Source organism: Corapipo altera, unplaced genomic scaffold, assembly GCF_003945725.1.
Source record: "Corapipo altera isolate COAL_440 unplaced genomic scaffold, ASM394572v1 45, whole genome shotgun sequence".
NCBI classification, from domain to species: domain Eukaryota; kingdom Metazoa; phylum Chordata; class Aves; order Passeriformes; family Pipridae; genus Corapipo; species Corapipo altera.
Window position 1 is genome coordinate 26853079 of NW_020884877.1, and position 15485 is coordinate 26868563.

Sequence of the window (15485 nt, forward strand, 5' to 3'; positions counted from 1 at the left end):
GCATTAAATATTTTTAACAAAATATGGATATATTGCTAACAGAGTTCAACCTTCCTGTATAAGTTTCAAAATATAAAATTATAATGTATATAAATATATTATATATTCAAATTTAAAAACACCTTTTTTGGACCTCTTAGAGGTATGATGATTTCATGTTACTAGGGGATCTCTCAATGAAAGGTACCGCACAGACGATTTCTATGATCAGAGTAGCAACTTTTTTTCATATCACCGAGACTCCAGAACCACAAGTACAGCATGATGGGATCACACGTGGGTTGAGACTGAGGCACATGGAAAACCAAGAATCATCACCTCAAAAATAAAACAGATCTAAGTTCTCTAACATTCATAGAAAAGCCTGATTTAACTTAAAATGATAAGTACCACTTCAATTTGCTAATTTAAATCTAACTCCAGTATATTTATACTATTTCAGGTAAGTTCTTCAACCATTATGGCAACCCCAGCCCTTCTCGATAATTCCAGGTTAAGATAACACATTTTCCAAGAAAAGACTCTTCACCTTTGACCAGCATTCACAGATATGACCAATATAAAACTCACAACAAAGGGTTGAGACCGATACAGTAAATTAAACTATTTACTCAATCCACTAACTGAAAGAAGCCTCCAAAAAATGTTACATTAGTACCAATGATCTGCCCTTAACTACAAAGACATTTTGATGAGCTAAAAGGACAACTGACACCATGTCCTATAAGATCTTCATTATCCTGCTGTACTGGAACTTGCACTGCTGTTAGTGTAGCTGACTAAAGAAGAGTCTGAGACAAAAATAAAGCAGCACTGGCATCATGTGCTAGACAGACACAAAGTCAGCTCTGTCAGCTTAATTTTCTATATCTTACCAAGGACTGGAATCCAAAGGATTAAGGGAAACGTTTGGTCTTGATGATCCTTGTGGGTCCCTGCCAACTCAGGATATTCTGTGATTCTGTGAAACAGCCCAATGCAGCTTCACAACGAAAGGACTACATGATACCAGTAAGGACAAGAGCTAGTGGGTCCATTGCAGCTGCAAGGTATCTAAATGGATAAATAAATAATCAAGGGCTATAACAGCTTATGTTACTAATTGATACAGCATGAAAACCAGAATAGCTTTTCCACATGTAAACCTCTCCCAGGCTAATATCATCATAGGTATAGACTCTTCCTAATAACCCTCCTCCAAGGTAAATATAGAAAAAGGTGAGGTTTTTTGCAAGAATGAACCATATGAAGTCATAAATCCTCCATCAGAACTTGAATGGGAGTTCAAGCTGTTGAGCAGACTTTGTCAGATCTCAGTTTCAGACACAGCCATCCCCAGGGGAAAGTACAGAGACAAAGAATTATGATAGGAAAGGCTGAGATTCAGATGTGCATCAGTTACTTATTCCCTCTACTCTGTGAGCCCGGCCATCACAGGTAGTGAAGATCACAGAAGGATGCAAAGGACAAATTCACCTTCTAATTCGTCTTTGAACATAAATCCCAATGGGAGAAAAGCTGATGTGAGTAGGAGTGGCATCAAACCAAACCCACCAAACCAAACCAAACCCAAACTCTCCTTGAGGGAGGAGAAGCAGAGGAATAAACTTGCTGACACTCCCCTATGCAGCCTCTTAATCTTAAACATGTTAAACACAGCATGTTCATATACATGTCAGCTAAAACAACGACAGAAGGCTCATAAACAAAACCATTGGCAGATGAAGACAAGACTTGAATCAATTCATCCACAAAAAGTAGCTGAAGGTCACATTCAGGAAGTTTCCACTGGAGGAAAACACAGTTTTAAAATATCTTGAAGATAATGAAGAAGGCAATTAGAACCACTATGAGCTGACAGTGCACCAGGGCCAAGTGAATTGCACTCAAAATGCTACAGAAAATAGCAATGACAGAAGCAAGCTGTCAGAAATCTCTGTTACAACTGTCCCTAAAGAGAGGGAACACCATGAGAAGCAAGATGACTAATGTTCACAAAGGTGTAAACAACCTACAGATCTAAAGGCCAACTCAAAGCATAGATGAACTGCTGAAAACATTGATAAATCTATCCTCTACAAGATCCTGCTGAAAATCTCCGTTCCTTATTCATCATCCACCTGGCTGATGCTGTCACACTACAGAGATGACTTTATTACATTTGTGTGATAGGTGGGTAAGGGATGATCCAAAAGTCCATTTTAAAGACAATGGAAAAAGTTCCATTGACTTTAATAGCATTTTCATCAAGTTCAGAAGTGATAAGCACTTTAGGAGCCTGCTAGATAACGGTTGCTGCTTAAATATAATAATATTTTCTGCACAGTGAAAGTGAAAGATTATGGAAGAAAATTAAATTCTGATGTGCTTAGACTGGTTCTCTGAGATGTGACAAGCAGCTCTGGAGCTCCCGGGGCACAAAATATTTTCCAGCTTCAAGATCCTTTTTGTACATGCATTTGGGAAGAGCAGATATTCTCTGTGGGACAGTTTTTAAACATGTTTACTCATGTTTGGACCACTGCTACAGGTTGTCCTTACCACAGGTACTATACTTGAACTTATCTTTGGAGCGACCAATATTTTCCAAAAAGGTGTCAGGATTTTAAGATTTCAACCTCCTTTTCTTCTGGTTATGAAAACAAGCAAACAAAAACCAAAGCAGCTAACACTTTCCCTGCTCCCCCTCAAGAAATTTGAGTAAATGCACAGTACAAAAATTCTCTCCTTCAAGACTAAAAACATTTATTAAGAATGTTACAGTCAAATTTTTAGATTGTGCATTAAAATTCTTCAGACTAGGAACTTGCAATTTAGAATTAAAAAGAAGCTGCAAGTCTTACCCACTGCTGTGATTTTTTTAAGTCACTACCTTTTTCCAATTTGTCTATTTTAAGCAAAATTTAATTATTATTCAATGTGCACTGCTGATAGAACTATGCAGAATAACTGAGAAGCATTTATTTTCCCCCCTCTCACATTTTAGAGTAATCGGTTTCAAACAGGTTAGCCAGCCTGTTTGACTATTTAATCATAACAAAAAGTGATTGTGAACCCTCAGTCAAAGTTTACGTTTTCCTTTGATCTGATTTTCCTCATTTTTGCAGTACATAAACAATTCAGAACTTCTTCCTACCAAAGATGACCACTGCAGTGAGAACTGTACCCATTCATGTATCTGGAGAGGAAATAGATGAAATTTCTAATATACACAAAGGTATGGAAACATTTGGAGATAAGAATCTAAGTGAACATAAAAAAAAAAGGTTAAATAAAACTATTGAAAATGTTTTAAGGAATATTTGGCACCTTATGAAACTGGACATTTGGGTAGACATTTGCTGTTTGTTCTCCTTCTTAGGAACAGTTCCAAAAAAATCAAAGTTTCTTTTTTAATCTTCAGAATCTTTATCACAAGGGGGAATACTGCTCATGTGATCATACCGACTCACAGACTCAGTCAAGTTGAAAGGATTTCAGGAAGTCATCAGCTGAACTTCCTGCACAAAGCAAGATCAACACTGAATCCAGACCAGGTGTCCGAGGGCTTGCTCCAACCAGGTCCTGAAACTGCCTCTCTGGGCAAAGTCTAATTATGCTTGATTGCATTTTACCAATGAAATAAGATCTGCATATAAAGTTTTGGAGTTTTGGTTTCAAGGTAGCATCACTGACAGACTTCAGTCAACAGATGTATGACAAAAAGGATAAGACTGGAGAAGTATTAACCCTTTCTGTTTGTACTTTGTGTTGTTATTTACTGATAGGATATTTTAAAACAAATATTTCAATCTATATTTACTTAAATACAAGTATATATATGTATCTTTAAATATATCCTTATATACCATCCCTGCCCCCTCCCTGGAAGTGTTCAAGGCCGTGTTGGATGGGGTCCTGAGCAACCTATTCTAGTGGAAGGCGTCCCTGGCCATAGCAGGGGGTTGGAACAAGATGATCTTTAAGGTTCCTTCCAACCCAAACATTCTATGATTCTATGACACATTTAACATGTGAAAAACATCATGGCTCCTCTACAAAGATATTCAGTTCATTTTTTCTAAAGATATTAGAAAAAACAAACTTAAACCACATGCTAGCACATCAGTTAACATTGTGGAATAACTCTGCCTCTCAATTTCTCTTACAAGTCAAAACCAAGATACTTTAAAAGATGAGAATTTTAGGCTTCTAGACTGTGCTTCAGCATTCTATTTCATATATGAAATACATCTGAAAAGATTTTCTAGCAAATGTTGTTGCATTTAGGAAAAGAAAACAAACAAATCAGAAACTCACTAAGTCATCCTTAATTTGTAAATCTAATTCATAACACTGCAGCCAAAGAAAAATGTTAATTGATACTAGTATAAAATTCATGACCACTAACAATATATATTATTTTGGCTGCAAGACTAAAATTCTGAATGTGTGATCAATGACTATTTTAAGATTAAGTGACCATTTGGGATTATATTCATCAATACTAATGGCATCTTATTTAAAAGTTTAATGAGAAAGCTATAATGCATATGACATTTCTCAGTAAGATACATTATTATTGAATTTCAGATAGAGGATATTATGAAAAATGAAATAAAAGCAAAAAAACTCCATTCTTTAAAATAGATTTTCTAAGTGTATTGAACACACAAACTAGACTGTAGGCATTTGTTTTAAGTAATTCAATCTTGTTTCTTTTCAGTCCATATAGAAAAAATATGTCTTTAAGTTAGACCTGCAGATATCCAGATATCTACATCATATAAAACATACATGGTATTTCAGCAAAACGTTATAACACAATGGGTCAGTCAGATCCATGAAGTGATTTTGCTCCTCAGAAGTCATTTATTCACGGTATTTGATGTGAGCCAGCCCTTGTATTTGAGAAATCAATAAATGTAGCAGTTGAAGTAACAATGATTAATGCTCAGGGTAAAACCTGTAAAAACTGAGAGATGTATAAAATATTCTTTTAGTCCATATTCTTTTGGTAGCAAGGAAGGGAATTATTATTTCTTGGGAGCATGGAACAAAGAATCGTTAAAAGCAGGTGGGTGTATCAGTTGACTCTAGTTGTTTGTGGTGAACTCTGGCAGATTTCAATCCAAATTAAAGCTCTGTTCAGCTTTTCCAGCCTTTAACAGCTACTGATACAGTCTCCAATTAGGACTCCTAACAGTCCTTGCCCTGTTATTTATTCAGGCTGTCCTTAGTTGTTTTTGTTTTATCAAAACAGCCCCTTATTTTTTTCATTCAGCATTGCTGAGGGAGACTTATTCTCACATATCTTTGATAAAAATATCATTAGTACCCCATCTTCTAAAAAGCCCCAAACATTACAATATCACCGTGTAACTACCTTTCAGTTGTACACTATTTCTGGTAACAATCATTAGTACACACAAGAGATATGTGGAATTAAAAAACAAACAAATAAATACCTTTTAAATACAACTCTTTTCTGTCCATGGGCTGTGACGGACAAACTCTTCACCTACAATGGACATTTCTGAGACATAGCTACATATTATCAATGCTCAAGAGAGGAACAGGGATGTCAAAGGGTTGGCAGTTTCACAGCAGAAGCTGGAACTTATACTGTATGAAATAAATCGTTCATGGATTAATGGAGCTGCTGACTTAAATAGTGTAAGAATGTCTGCTTCTATAGCATTAGCACAGTGGGATTCCAGTCCCCTTGGATTATTATATGATGTAGGAATACAACCCTGCAAAAATCAGAGTTAAGACTGAGTTTCTAAACTGCTGCATCTCAGAAACTCAGCTGGACACCACCAAAGTCCTACGGAAATAACAGTACTCATGCTTGATAAGAATGGCAATATTACTGAAAATAAATACTTTTTCTGTCAATAAACATTTTGTTTGAAAAGCTAAATACCCTAGAATCCATTTTTACTGAACAACGGAAAAGTACAATTTTCTTTTCTCAATACTGTCTTTGAACAAGAACTTGAAACATGAATTCTGATTTTTTACCTCTGGCAACTCTGAACAAGGAAAAAAACCCATATTCTATCTACATTAGAATTACTTATTTTGTTTACTTATAAAAAATGAGGTTGAACAGCAATCCTGTGAGCACAAAACAGAATAGAAAAACTCAGTAAGTTATATGAAAAGCAGCAACACCCTGTCTCATGTGGTTTACTATGATTATTTTTTTTATCTGCTACACAGGGCTGAACTTGCATATATGAATCAACATAGAAAAACCAGGAAGTGGATAAATATGGACAGGTATGTGACATGATAGCTACTGTATCAGAATTTAAAAAAAAAGTGGAAGCATCCAAACAGTACTCCAGTTTCTCACCTTTCTAGTTCAGAATTTTTTTTTAAATGAAGCAACTGTGACAGTTCAAACCCTGTTCTGTTGGCAACCACAGTAACATTCTGGCAGCGAGCAGTCCCAAAATCCCACCACAAATACACCAAAAATTCATACACAATAATGCATATAGAAAGATAAATAAGGCACCGGATATGCAGATATTCCAGGTGTAACTCTACTACTTCAAATAAGTAGTAAGGTAGTAAGCTGTCTGATGAACTGAATGCAAGTACTTCCAGGACTGCAACTCAGAGATGAAATGTGAAGTCTGTTTATCAGACAAATGCTAAACAAACATCAGTGTCCACGATTCTCAGCTTAAAATACGCTCTTTCTATTTTCCCCATCTTCTATTTATGGGGACTGGTGGTTATTACGTTTTGCCAATAATTTAGATAAAATCCTGGATAGAAGTGGGATACTGTGTTCACATGAATAGTCACTCCTATGGGATAATCCATTATAGTATGTAGTGTCACAAAATTCATTTTGCCAGGTTTTACTACAAAGTACATCATCTCCTCAGGCAAAGACCTTAGCTTTTTATATCTTTAAAATGCCTTGCATATCCGAGGAGCTATAAAAAATGAAGTCAAGCATATGTAAAAGATGAGTAGTATGCCAAGGTAACCTACAGCCCAGTTGTTATGTTACCACATTCTAATCTGACCACCTAAAACTTCAACTCAAAGTAAAACAACAGCCTTTAAAAGGGGGAAATTTGAGCAGCCTGCTTCCATGAATTACTCAACAGCTGAACTTTTGAGCACCCAATCTTGTCATACCTAAGAGAGGAATAAAATATGTCACAAAAACATATTTGCAAGAAATAACTTCACATTTTGGGGGTGTAACACACCTTAAATTCCCTTCTTATTTTTTTCCCCCCTCACTGCACTAAAGCTGCTAAAAAACGGTTATTTGTGTTCTTGACAACAGATAAAGATAAATGGGAAAGTCATGTCTGGATCAGACTTCTATTTATGATCCCATAAGTTCAGGAGTATACACATGCATGTTTGCCTCTGGACTCATTTCAAAATGAACAAATGAAAGATTACCCTGAGGACCCACAGAAATACACATGAAAGACAGGTTTATCTAAAGCAGCATGCGTTTATGGAGGAAATAGTTGATAGCATGAATTTTGTATCAGATCTTTACTTCATAGAGAGAGCTACATAAAATACTGTTGGTTAAAAAGTCTTTTGTTATTCTTTTGTATGAAATAATCTTGGTGAGAAAATATTGTTTCCATGTGTTAGATGACAGATTTCATTTAAGTCTCCAACCCTTAGCTGGTACTCCAGATAATGCTCCTCAAAGCCAGACTTTCATAAGCGCTGTATATACTATCCTGTTGAAAACATAATACCAGGTGATTGATGTCTTTATCCTTTAACTTTTGCTGAACAAAAATTCAATAATGAATTTCACTGACCCAGAGGTTTACTGACAATTGGACATTTAGTTTCCACCTAATTGGTAGAGAGATAATCTACTGCAGAACAGATAATCATAATTTAAGACTTCATTGAATTTTGCCCCTCATGGATTCTTCTAATCTGCAGACAAACTCCTGAAGATCCCTTCAGTGCACTCGAGTAAGCCAGTACCACAAGCAAGCTCTAAAAGCTTGACAAGAATGTCACTTGCTGCCTTTGTCCTTTACTTGCTGTAGACTGTGGTCAGCACTCCCTATCACTACCCTCTAAAAATAGACATTGCAGCAGCAAAGTGATTAGTACACAGCAGAGAAGTAACCTGGGGTTTCTTTGCTTTAAACACTATGTTGGAATTTCATTTTTACTTCAATACATTAAAATAAAAATACTCAGATACGCTTTTGAAATATTTTTCACTCCTACTGAATGAGTGATGGTAAGATCTAAAATTATTTTTCTCCCATCTTTCTGCAAAGGATTTGGGTTCCTCTTCATCCTGATCTTACCATAAGAATTATTAGAAGCTATTTTCATGGTGCATTAAGCTAAATGCATTGTTTCATTAGAACTCTCTAGCTAAAAAAGAGATTGCAGTTTGAAGCCCTAATTCAGGGAAAGATTTCCGTTTTTAGACGGTATATAATATGCTTGCACTTCTAAACTAGAGCTGAACTTTAAACTGTATTTAAGCACATTTCTGAACCAAGAGTTAAAAAAAACCCCACATAATTAATCTTGTTAAATTACTTGAAAACAGAAATTATGCATTATTAATAGAAAAGAGAATAAAGTAGGAAAAAATCTTGAAATTTGGTATTCAAAAGGGATTTGAATATGGAGAGAAGGAAAGTACAGTTTGTAGGAAAAAAAACCTCACAAAATTACAAGGAAGGGACTATTAAATCAAATGAGGAAAAAGAGGATCTGATCTCATCTACTTCATTTGCTCTTCTGTGGTATATTGTACTCTACAAAGAGCATGGGGAGAAAATGCCCAGGATGTCTGAGCAAAAAACTCACTAATATCTGAATAAAACTAACTTTCATTTCATGTGGAGTTCATGAACAACTTGCAAGGTATAACCTGCTAAGGGACATGGAAATTTCCCAACGGTAAAAGAATTTCAAAGGACCTCAGTGCTCACTGTTCTGCAAGTTTCAGCCCCATTCTTTATCATTGATGCAAGAACAGAGTGTCTGATTTCCACTTTCTAATCAAAACATAAATCAGGTTTTGGTAGTTGTGAATAACACCACTAGAAGAGTGAGAAAAATTTTAAATGTCATTTTAACACAGTCCTTATTGAAAGTAACAGTGAAATAACCTTTCCTCTTGAAATCTCAACAGGCTTAGTTACTCTGTCTCTCAGAGAGTCACATTCTTTGCTCACACTCTGACAGTTTTCAAAGGAAAATCAAAAAGATATAGCAGTGCAAAACTGTCCTCTCTCATATACAATACATATAATAATTTCCCTGGTGCTGTGTTCCCACTGTCCCAGAAGAATCAGGATAGCACAATATTCAGCAAGAATTTCTCAGATTAGATTCTACTTAGTGATCTGTTGCCTTCCAAAATGAGACTTTTTCACCAATGTTCAACAAATTATGGCAAGTACAAAGAACATTATACGCTACACACAGCTGATCCATGGAAGTTTTGGCAAAGTCAAAAAACTCAGAGAACTGATGAAAGCATTTCAGAAGTGTGGAGAACTATGGAGTACTACAGCAAAGAGCACACAGAAAGTACCTCTGCAATTGCCACAGCCTTGTGTTACAGCAGAAAACTCCTGACAATCACAGGGATTATGCCAGCAATACCAGCTTGTGTTCTGTGACCTGCTATGATGGAGATGGAGGGAACCTGATGTCCAAAAATCAATTTACACCATCTTGAATTCCTTAGCAGAAGAATTTACTTCCATATTATTCTTATAGAGCTATACCGAAACAGCTGCTATGCCACATGAAATGCTTTTCTTCCTTCTATTAAGCACAATTTAAATGATTCATTCAATTATTACTTTTGTATTCAAAGATGGCTTATTTTCATGCAGATTTATGTTCTGTTATGTGTAGAGGACATTCTTAATTGTGCTGAAACAACTGCAAATTTAATTAAAGTTTGCCATTCCAAGCATAAAATAGATGAAAGAAAATGCTGACAACAGTAAAATAAATATTCAACTATTTAATTTAACTCAACATTTATTTTTAATCCAAATATCAAAATAACCTTGTTTCTAATTACAATTTCATGACAAAATGTCTGAAGAGCATTTGTCTCTATTTTCCTCCAATCTGTTCAGCAGAAACACACTAGCTTATTTATAAAACTGTTGATTAATAAATCTCTTCCAGCTGTATTACTGTATGTTACAAAGAGCACAGTCTGATGTATGTAAACAACTATTATAATTTTAACATCCCAAACTCTTGAGAGTCTGCAAAAGCAGAAATCCCATCAAATACATTACAGGGTAATTACAGACCTAAATCTTAACAAAGAAGGGAAAATAAGGGTCAAACACAAGTAGTAAAGTCCAGAGGTCTGTGGCAATCTATAGCAGATGGTGAGATCAATTAAATGCCTATCATAAGTTATGTGTGGTTCCTTGAACTGGATATCAATAGAGTCAACCCTGTGTCGTAACACATGACAACAAGCAACTCCTCAGTTTCATAAGAAGTTACACTCAAAAGAGGTATGAAGAAAGAATTCAGCCTGATTGTAATGAAACTAATTTAAAACTCTCCAATTACATTATGCTGTTTAGTATTGATTTTAATTTTATAGTCAATAAATTTAATAAATTATAGTTAACAGCTGAGGGAATAAGTAAGGTAGACAGGTTGATTTCCCTTCATCCATACTCAGTAAGTCTGTCTCTGACTGACAAAGAAAAAATTAGGAAGGCCCAAGAAGTATGAACACTAACTTAACCCTTTGTGTTATTTGGAAGTATTAGTTATGAAAAAATATAAAGGCTTCCCAAGGCATTGCATACCTTTTCTCCAACAGATTTAGAGCAAAGAGAAGTGCCTTATCAGCCTAAGAAATATCCCAAGGAACAGAAAATTTGGAAGAAAAAAATGTTTTTTACCAAATATTCACAATAATATTTTTTTTGCAACTTCTGAATGAATTGGCTTACACGATTTTTGGTTATTTTTCCTTTCACCTTAAGCAACACATTCTTCTCAGGAGCTAAGAGACTTCAATGGTATTATTTACATCTGAGTGACAACATCCAGCTATTACAAATTTTAGCACCATCACCAGTACTTCTAGAAGACACAAAACCCAACAGTATGTGTCTGGTTTGAAAGCCATGAGCCCAGCTGAAGTAGTCAAGAGTAAGCAACACAAGCCTCATCCAAAGCCATGAGGATTACCACCACAAACTGCTTGTAATTATAATGAGAAATGAGCAGGCAAACTTCTTGTCAATATGCGTGAACGAAGGAAATGGCCAGACGGAAAACGTAAATGCTGCAAACCTCTTTCCTCTATCTAACGTGACTGCGAAAGGATGGAAAAATTCCTTATTTGCAACAAAATCAAAAATTAAATATAGAAAGGGAGTTCTACTGCAAAGGGAGGGATAGATCCAGCATGCATTGAGAGCTATTTGCATGTCAATGGACCATCTTTGTTGTGGGGTAGGGGTTCAACCCTGATGCCAACACATTTAGATGTAATAAAGTGTGATGGATACTTTCATGTTTTCCTTATCTATCTATATCAGCTATATATGCTACTGCTCAGAAAATCTCAAACAAAAAAACAAACACTCAAAATTAAAGTTTCGATAGAACAAATGAGGAATTTAAGCAATTATGAGGGATTATTAAACTCTTTCACAAAATAAGAACCAATCAAAAGGGGAAACAGCAAGAAGCAAGTATACTTCAGAAAGGAATCAAATTGGAGCTCTTTATCACAAAAACAGTGAACTAAACAACAGCAGATCTTTCCTAATGATATATGCATACTGTAAAAAGAGCTTCATCTGGAATCCCCTAAAATTGGTACATGAAAACTCTACTTGAACACAAGTAATAATACAAAGTGAACAAATCACTTTACATCTTTAGAACAAACAAAACGACCTAACTTGTTTAAATAATCACTGAGTCCACCAAGCCAGAACCATTCTTTCATGAAAAACAGTTCATATTTTAATAGCACTTTTTTATACAAACATCAATATGCAGAGAAGAAATTCATAAAACTATTTCTTTCTGTGTGTTCAAAGATTTATTTTAGAAAATGCTACACAGTATTATTGATCAAAACTCTTTTTGACAACATAATAGCCTATAAAATCTCTAAATACTATAAGAAACAAAGAATATACTGCATTATATAGACTTTCAGACTATCAGGCTTCAGACTACTGAAGCCAACAATAAAACTTTCATGACATTAATCAGTCTAGATTTATTTTTTTTTAGTATAGTCCATAAATGACCTGTACAGCTGCTTAAAACAGAAGAAACATCAAAAGATAGGCTTTCACATAAACAGCAAACAGCAGTTTAAGTGTCATGAAAGCTCTACTGCAAAAACCAGCAAGGCCCTTCAGAGGAACCATGGCAATGTACCTCCCCTGAGAACCTTCCAATACTTCCCTACATACTGAAATACAAACTTCACCATCATTGCATCGGACGGTTTTGGGAAGAGAATCTAGTACATAAATCCTATTATATTATGTGGGATCACAGATGAAACACAGAAAACAATGGTTTCAGAGTTTTAATTTAGAGACTTTTCAATTAATAATAGTTGACTTACCTGTTTTACATCATAAGCAAGAAGAACAAATCTTAAGTCTGGTGAAACAGAGTATCTTGATGCTTTGAATGTTACCTGCAATGAAGTAACAATAAAAGTGAGTTTGCTATGGGAAATTTTTTTCCCAAACTGTCTTACAACTCACTTAAGACTTTCCCATTCGTAAGACAGATTTGGTTTAGAACACTGATGTAATTTTCACAAAAGAAGGACTCAAATAATTCTTAGCTTAATTAGCTGGTATCACTACAGTGGCAACAGATGAATCTGGCTTCAACACTAAACACTAATTAAGAAGCTGATCAGTTTTTTATCATTACTACAAGCACTAACTAAGCTCAAGGATAACAACTATAACCAATTCCTTTGTAGAGGATGAAGGCAGACACTTTGGTTGGTATGTACTTCAGGAATGATTATAAGAGAGATTCATAACTAGGTTAAGCCTTAAAGATCACACAAGAAAAAGAATAGGCGTACAACATGTCCCTACTGCTTTTCTTTTAACACCACATACATAAACATTTTGCAAGACAACTTGCACTAAAACTTGCACTACAGCAAAAGTCTTTCTTATAAGAAAGAAAGTTCTTAGCAGAGAGCAAAGTGAAACATAAGCTAGCACTATAAAACTAATAATGCTTTACATCTACTCAGGTCTACATGACACCCAATTGAATTCCACGCTGTAATTTAATCAAGGGGTAATGCTGTTGTCAGAAATAATTTAATGCATCTAATGCATGAGAAAGATAAGAATGTACTTTAAAGGGCACTGAAGGAAATAATTTTAAATTAATCTCAAGACATCTATTTGCAGAAGGAAAGAAAAAGGGAGATGTGAAAAATCCAGATAAGAATTGAAAAAGTAGGACAGAAAAAAATAACTGAACTACAAAGGTGCAAGATGAAAACAAATAAATGAATAGCTATGCAGAACAAGTTCTATCCACTATTCAAAGGAAGGCTTTCCCTTATTTTATTTCTTAAGCATTTGTTCTGCTTAATCTAATCCCACAGCTAAACTAATGAATTCAATGGGGGTTTAAGGTACCCAAACCAGAAGTCACAAACTAATACATTCAGAGTAGCTAAGGAGTAATTTACAACAACAACCACAAAAAAATCTTCCAATCAAGTGAAAAGATGCTACGTTTTGATATACAGATTAAACTCAGACTCCCAGGTATTAGAATCAAACTATCCAAAGAAATCAAAGGGAAAAAATTAGTTTTGAAGATAAACAGTATTAGTTTGATGCAGCAGTGTAACAGTATCAGAAGTCAGAAGACAAATCTGCAGACTTGAGGAAAGTAGATGTAAAAAAAAAAACCAACCCAACCTCAGAGTTGACCATCTTTAAGTATAAACTGTGTTAATGCTAATCTATGAATAACATTCCCTTTTCTTGGCACTTCACTGAAAACATTTTTAGACATGAAATTTCTCCTCTTTCTAGCAGTATATCAATTATTGCCCCCCTACCTCAGTTTTCAGCAATATATAACCCAGGCAACTTTCCAAATTCATTCTCAGGGCATGCAGTGCCCTGCATTTCATACATTTAGTAAGAATCTCCAGTCCCTGATTATGCCACCTTACAAGTAATGAGGCACTTCATGCAGACAGCTGAGTAGCTCAGCTGTAAGCTGTTGGCAGTTTGAGGCAACACCAGCAAGAACAACTTGCATATTATATTCTATATCCAAGTATAGAGTGTTGTGGGTTTGGGATTTAAAATCATTTGAATCCTACTGAAGATGACCTTGCTCATTCCATTTGCACTCACCTGCAGAATTCTGCTTGCCTCTAGAAATGTCTCAGATACATGATGTACATGCAACACCAAAAGACGTAATTTTTTTAATTGAAGATAATGGTTTTGGCAAAATAGTGTTCTTTTTGTTGGTATAATGTTTTTTTCCTTGGTAAAAGGAGAATAAAGCTGTTTCATACATTTTAGTATTTCATTTCAGAAATAAGAAACTAAAAATTGACCAGTAGAAATCATGTACTCATTGCCAAACTTGATGGCAATGCTGATTTCTTTACATTATTATAAAAACATCATTAGCTCTTTTAAGTTGGATTTAAAATCAAGCCTTTAATGAAATAGATGTTTAATTCTATAGAATTGCAAGAGATTTAAGTAACTTAAAGTCACTTAAAGGGATTAAAATTTCCTTAAAGTTCTGGTATTGGGGTTGTTTTTTGGTAAGGACAAGCTCAATTTTGGCAATTAATTGAGAAATTGCTTTCTCGTATTCACAGAAGAAGCCCTTCTAGATTAACAGTAGGAAATAAAGAAAAATCACCTGATTCCTTCTTCCTGCCTAACATGGCAAGTAAGCTCAGGATCTGTGAGTCACTAAAACAAAAGACATTTCACTTTTTCCCCAGAACCATGTCTAAGGTATTTCATCAACCAAAAGATGCCTTACTCTACGACTGAGGAGATTAGATCAGCTGGTGATAAGCTTAAAAGAAAGCCTCAGTCCCTGCTGTAGGAGGTGAGATCTATGCCACTCAAGCTCCTGGGAGATTGATCTATTGAGACATTCACTATAGGGATTAGATATATTTATTAATTAAAAAGAACTTTGTGAAGACTCTGACCCCAAGGGCTTGTTCTCTTCTCAGGAGAACATATTTTTGAGTTTGAAAGAAAGTGTTGGGAAAATATCATATTGGAAACCCATTGAGAATTAAAAAACTTCGAGTGTCTTGTTGTCAAAAATCTGGAGGATGGTTGTCCTGTTACCGTGTCTGTGTATCCACAATCTCTCAAGCTTCTTGCTTTGTCAGGAGCTATTGAGCCTTCATTCAGGAAGACAGACCTAAATACTGCCCCTTACTATGTCTCTATGGTTTAGCT

General features: G+C 35.2%; 1 protein-coding gene across 1 annotated transcript in view; it reads right to left on the bottom strand.

The window, feature by feature from the left end:
• DPP10 (dipeptidyl peptidase like 10) overlaps window positions 1-15485 on the bottom strand; it is a 213796-nt gene that overhangs the window by 114079 nt on the left and 84232 nt on the right. The window contains exon 4 of the mRNA XM_027637169.1: window positions 12611-12685. Within this exon, the coding sequence (XP_027492970.1) occupies window positions 12611-12685 (75 nt within the window). The remainder of the gene's footprint in view (window positions 1-12610; window positions 12686-15485) is intronic.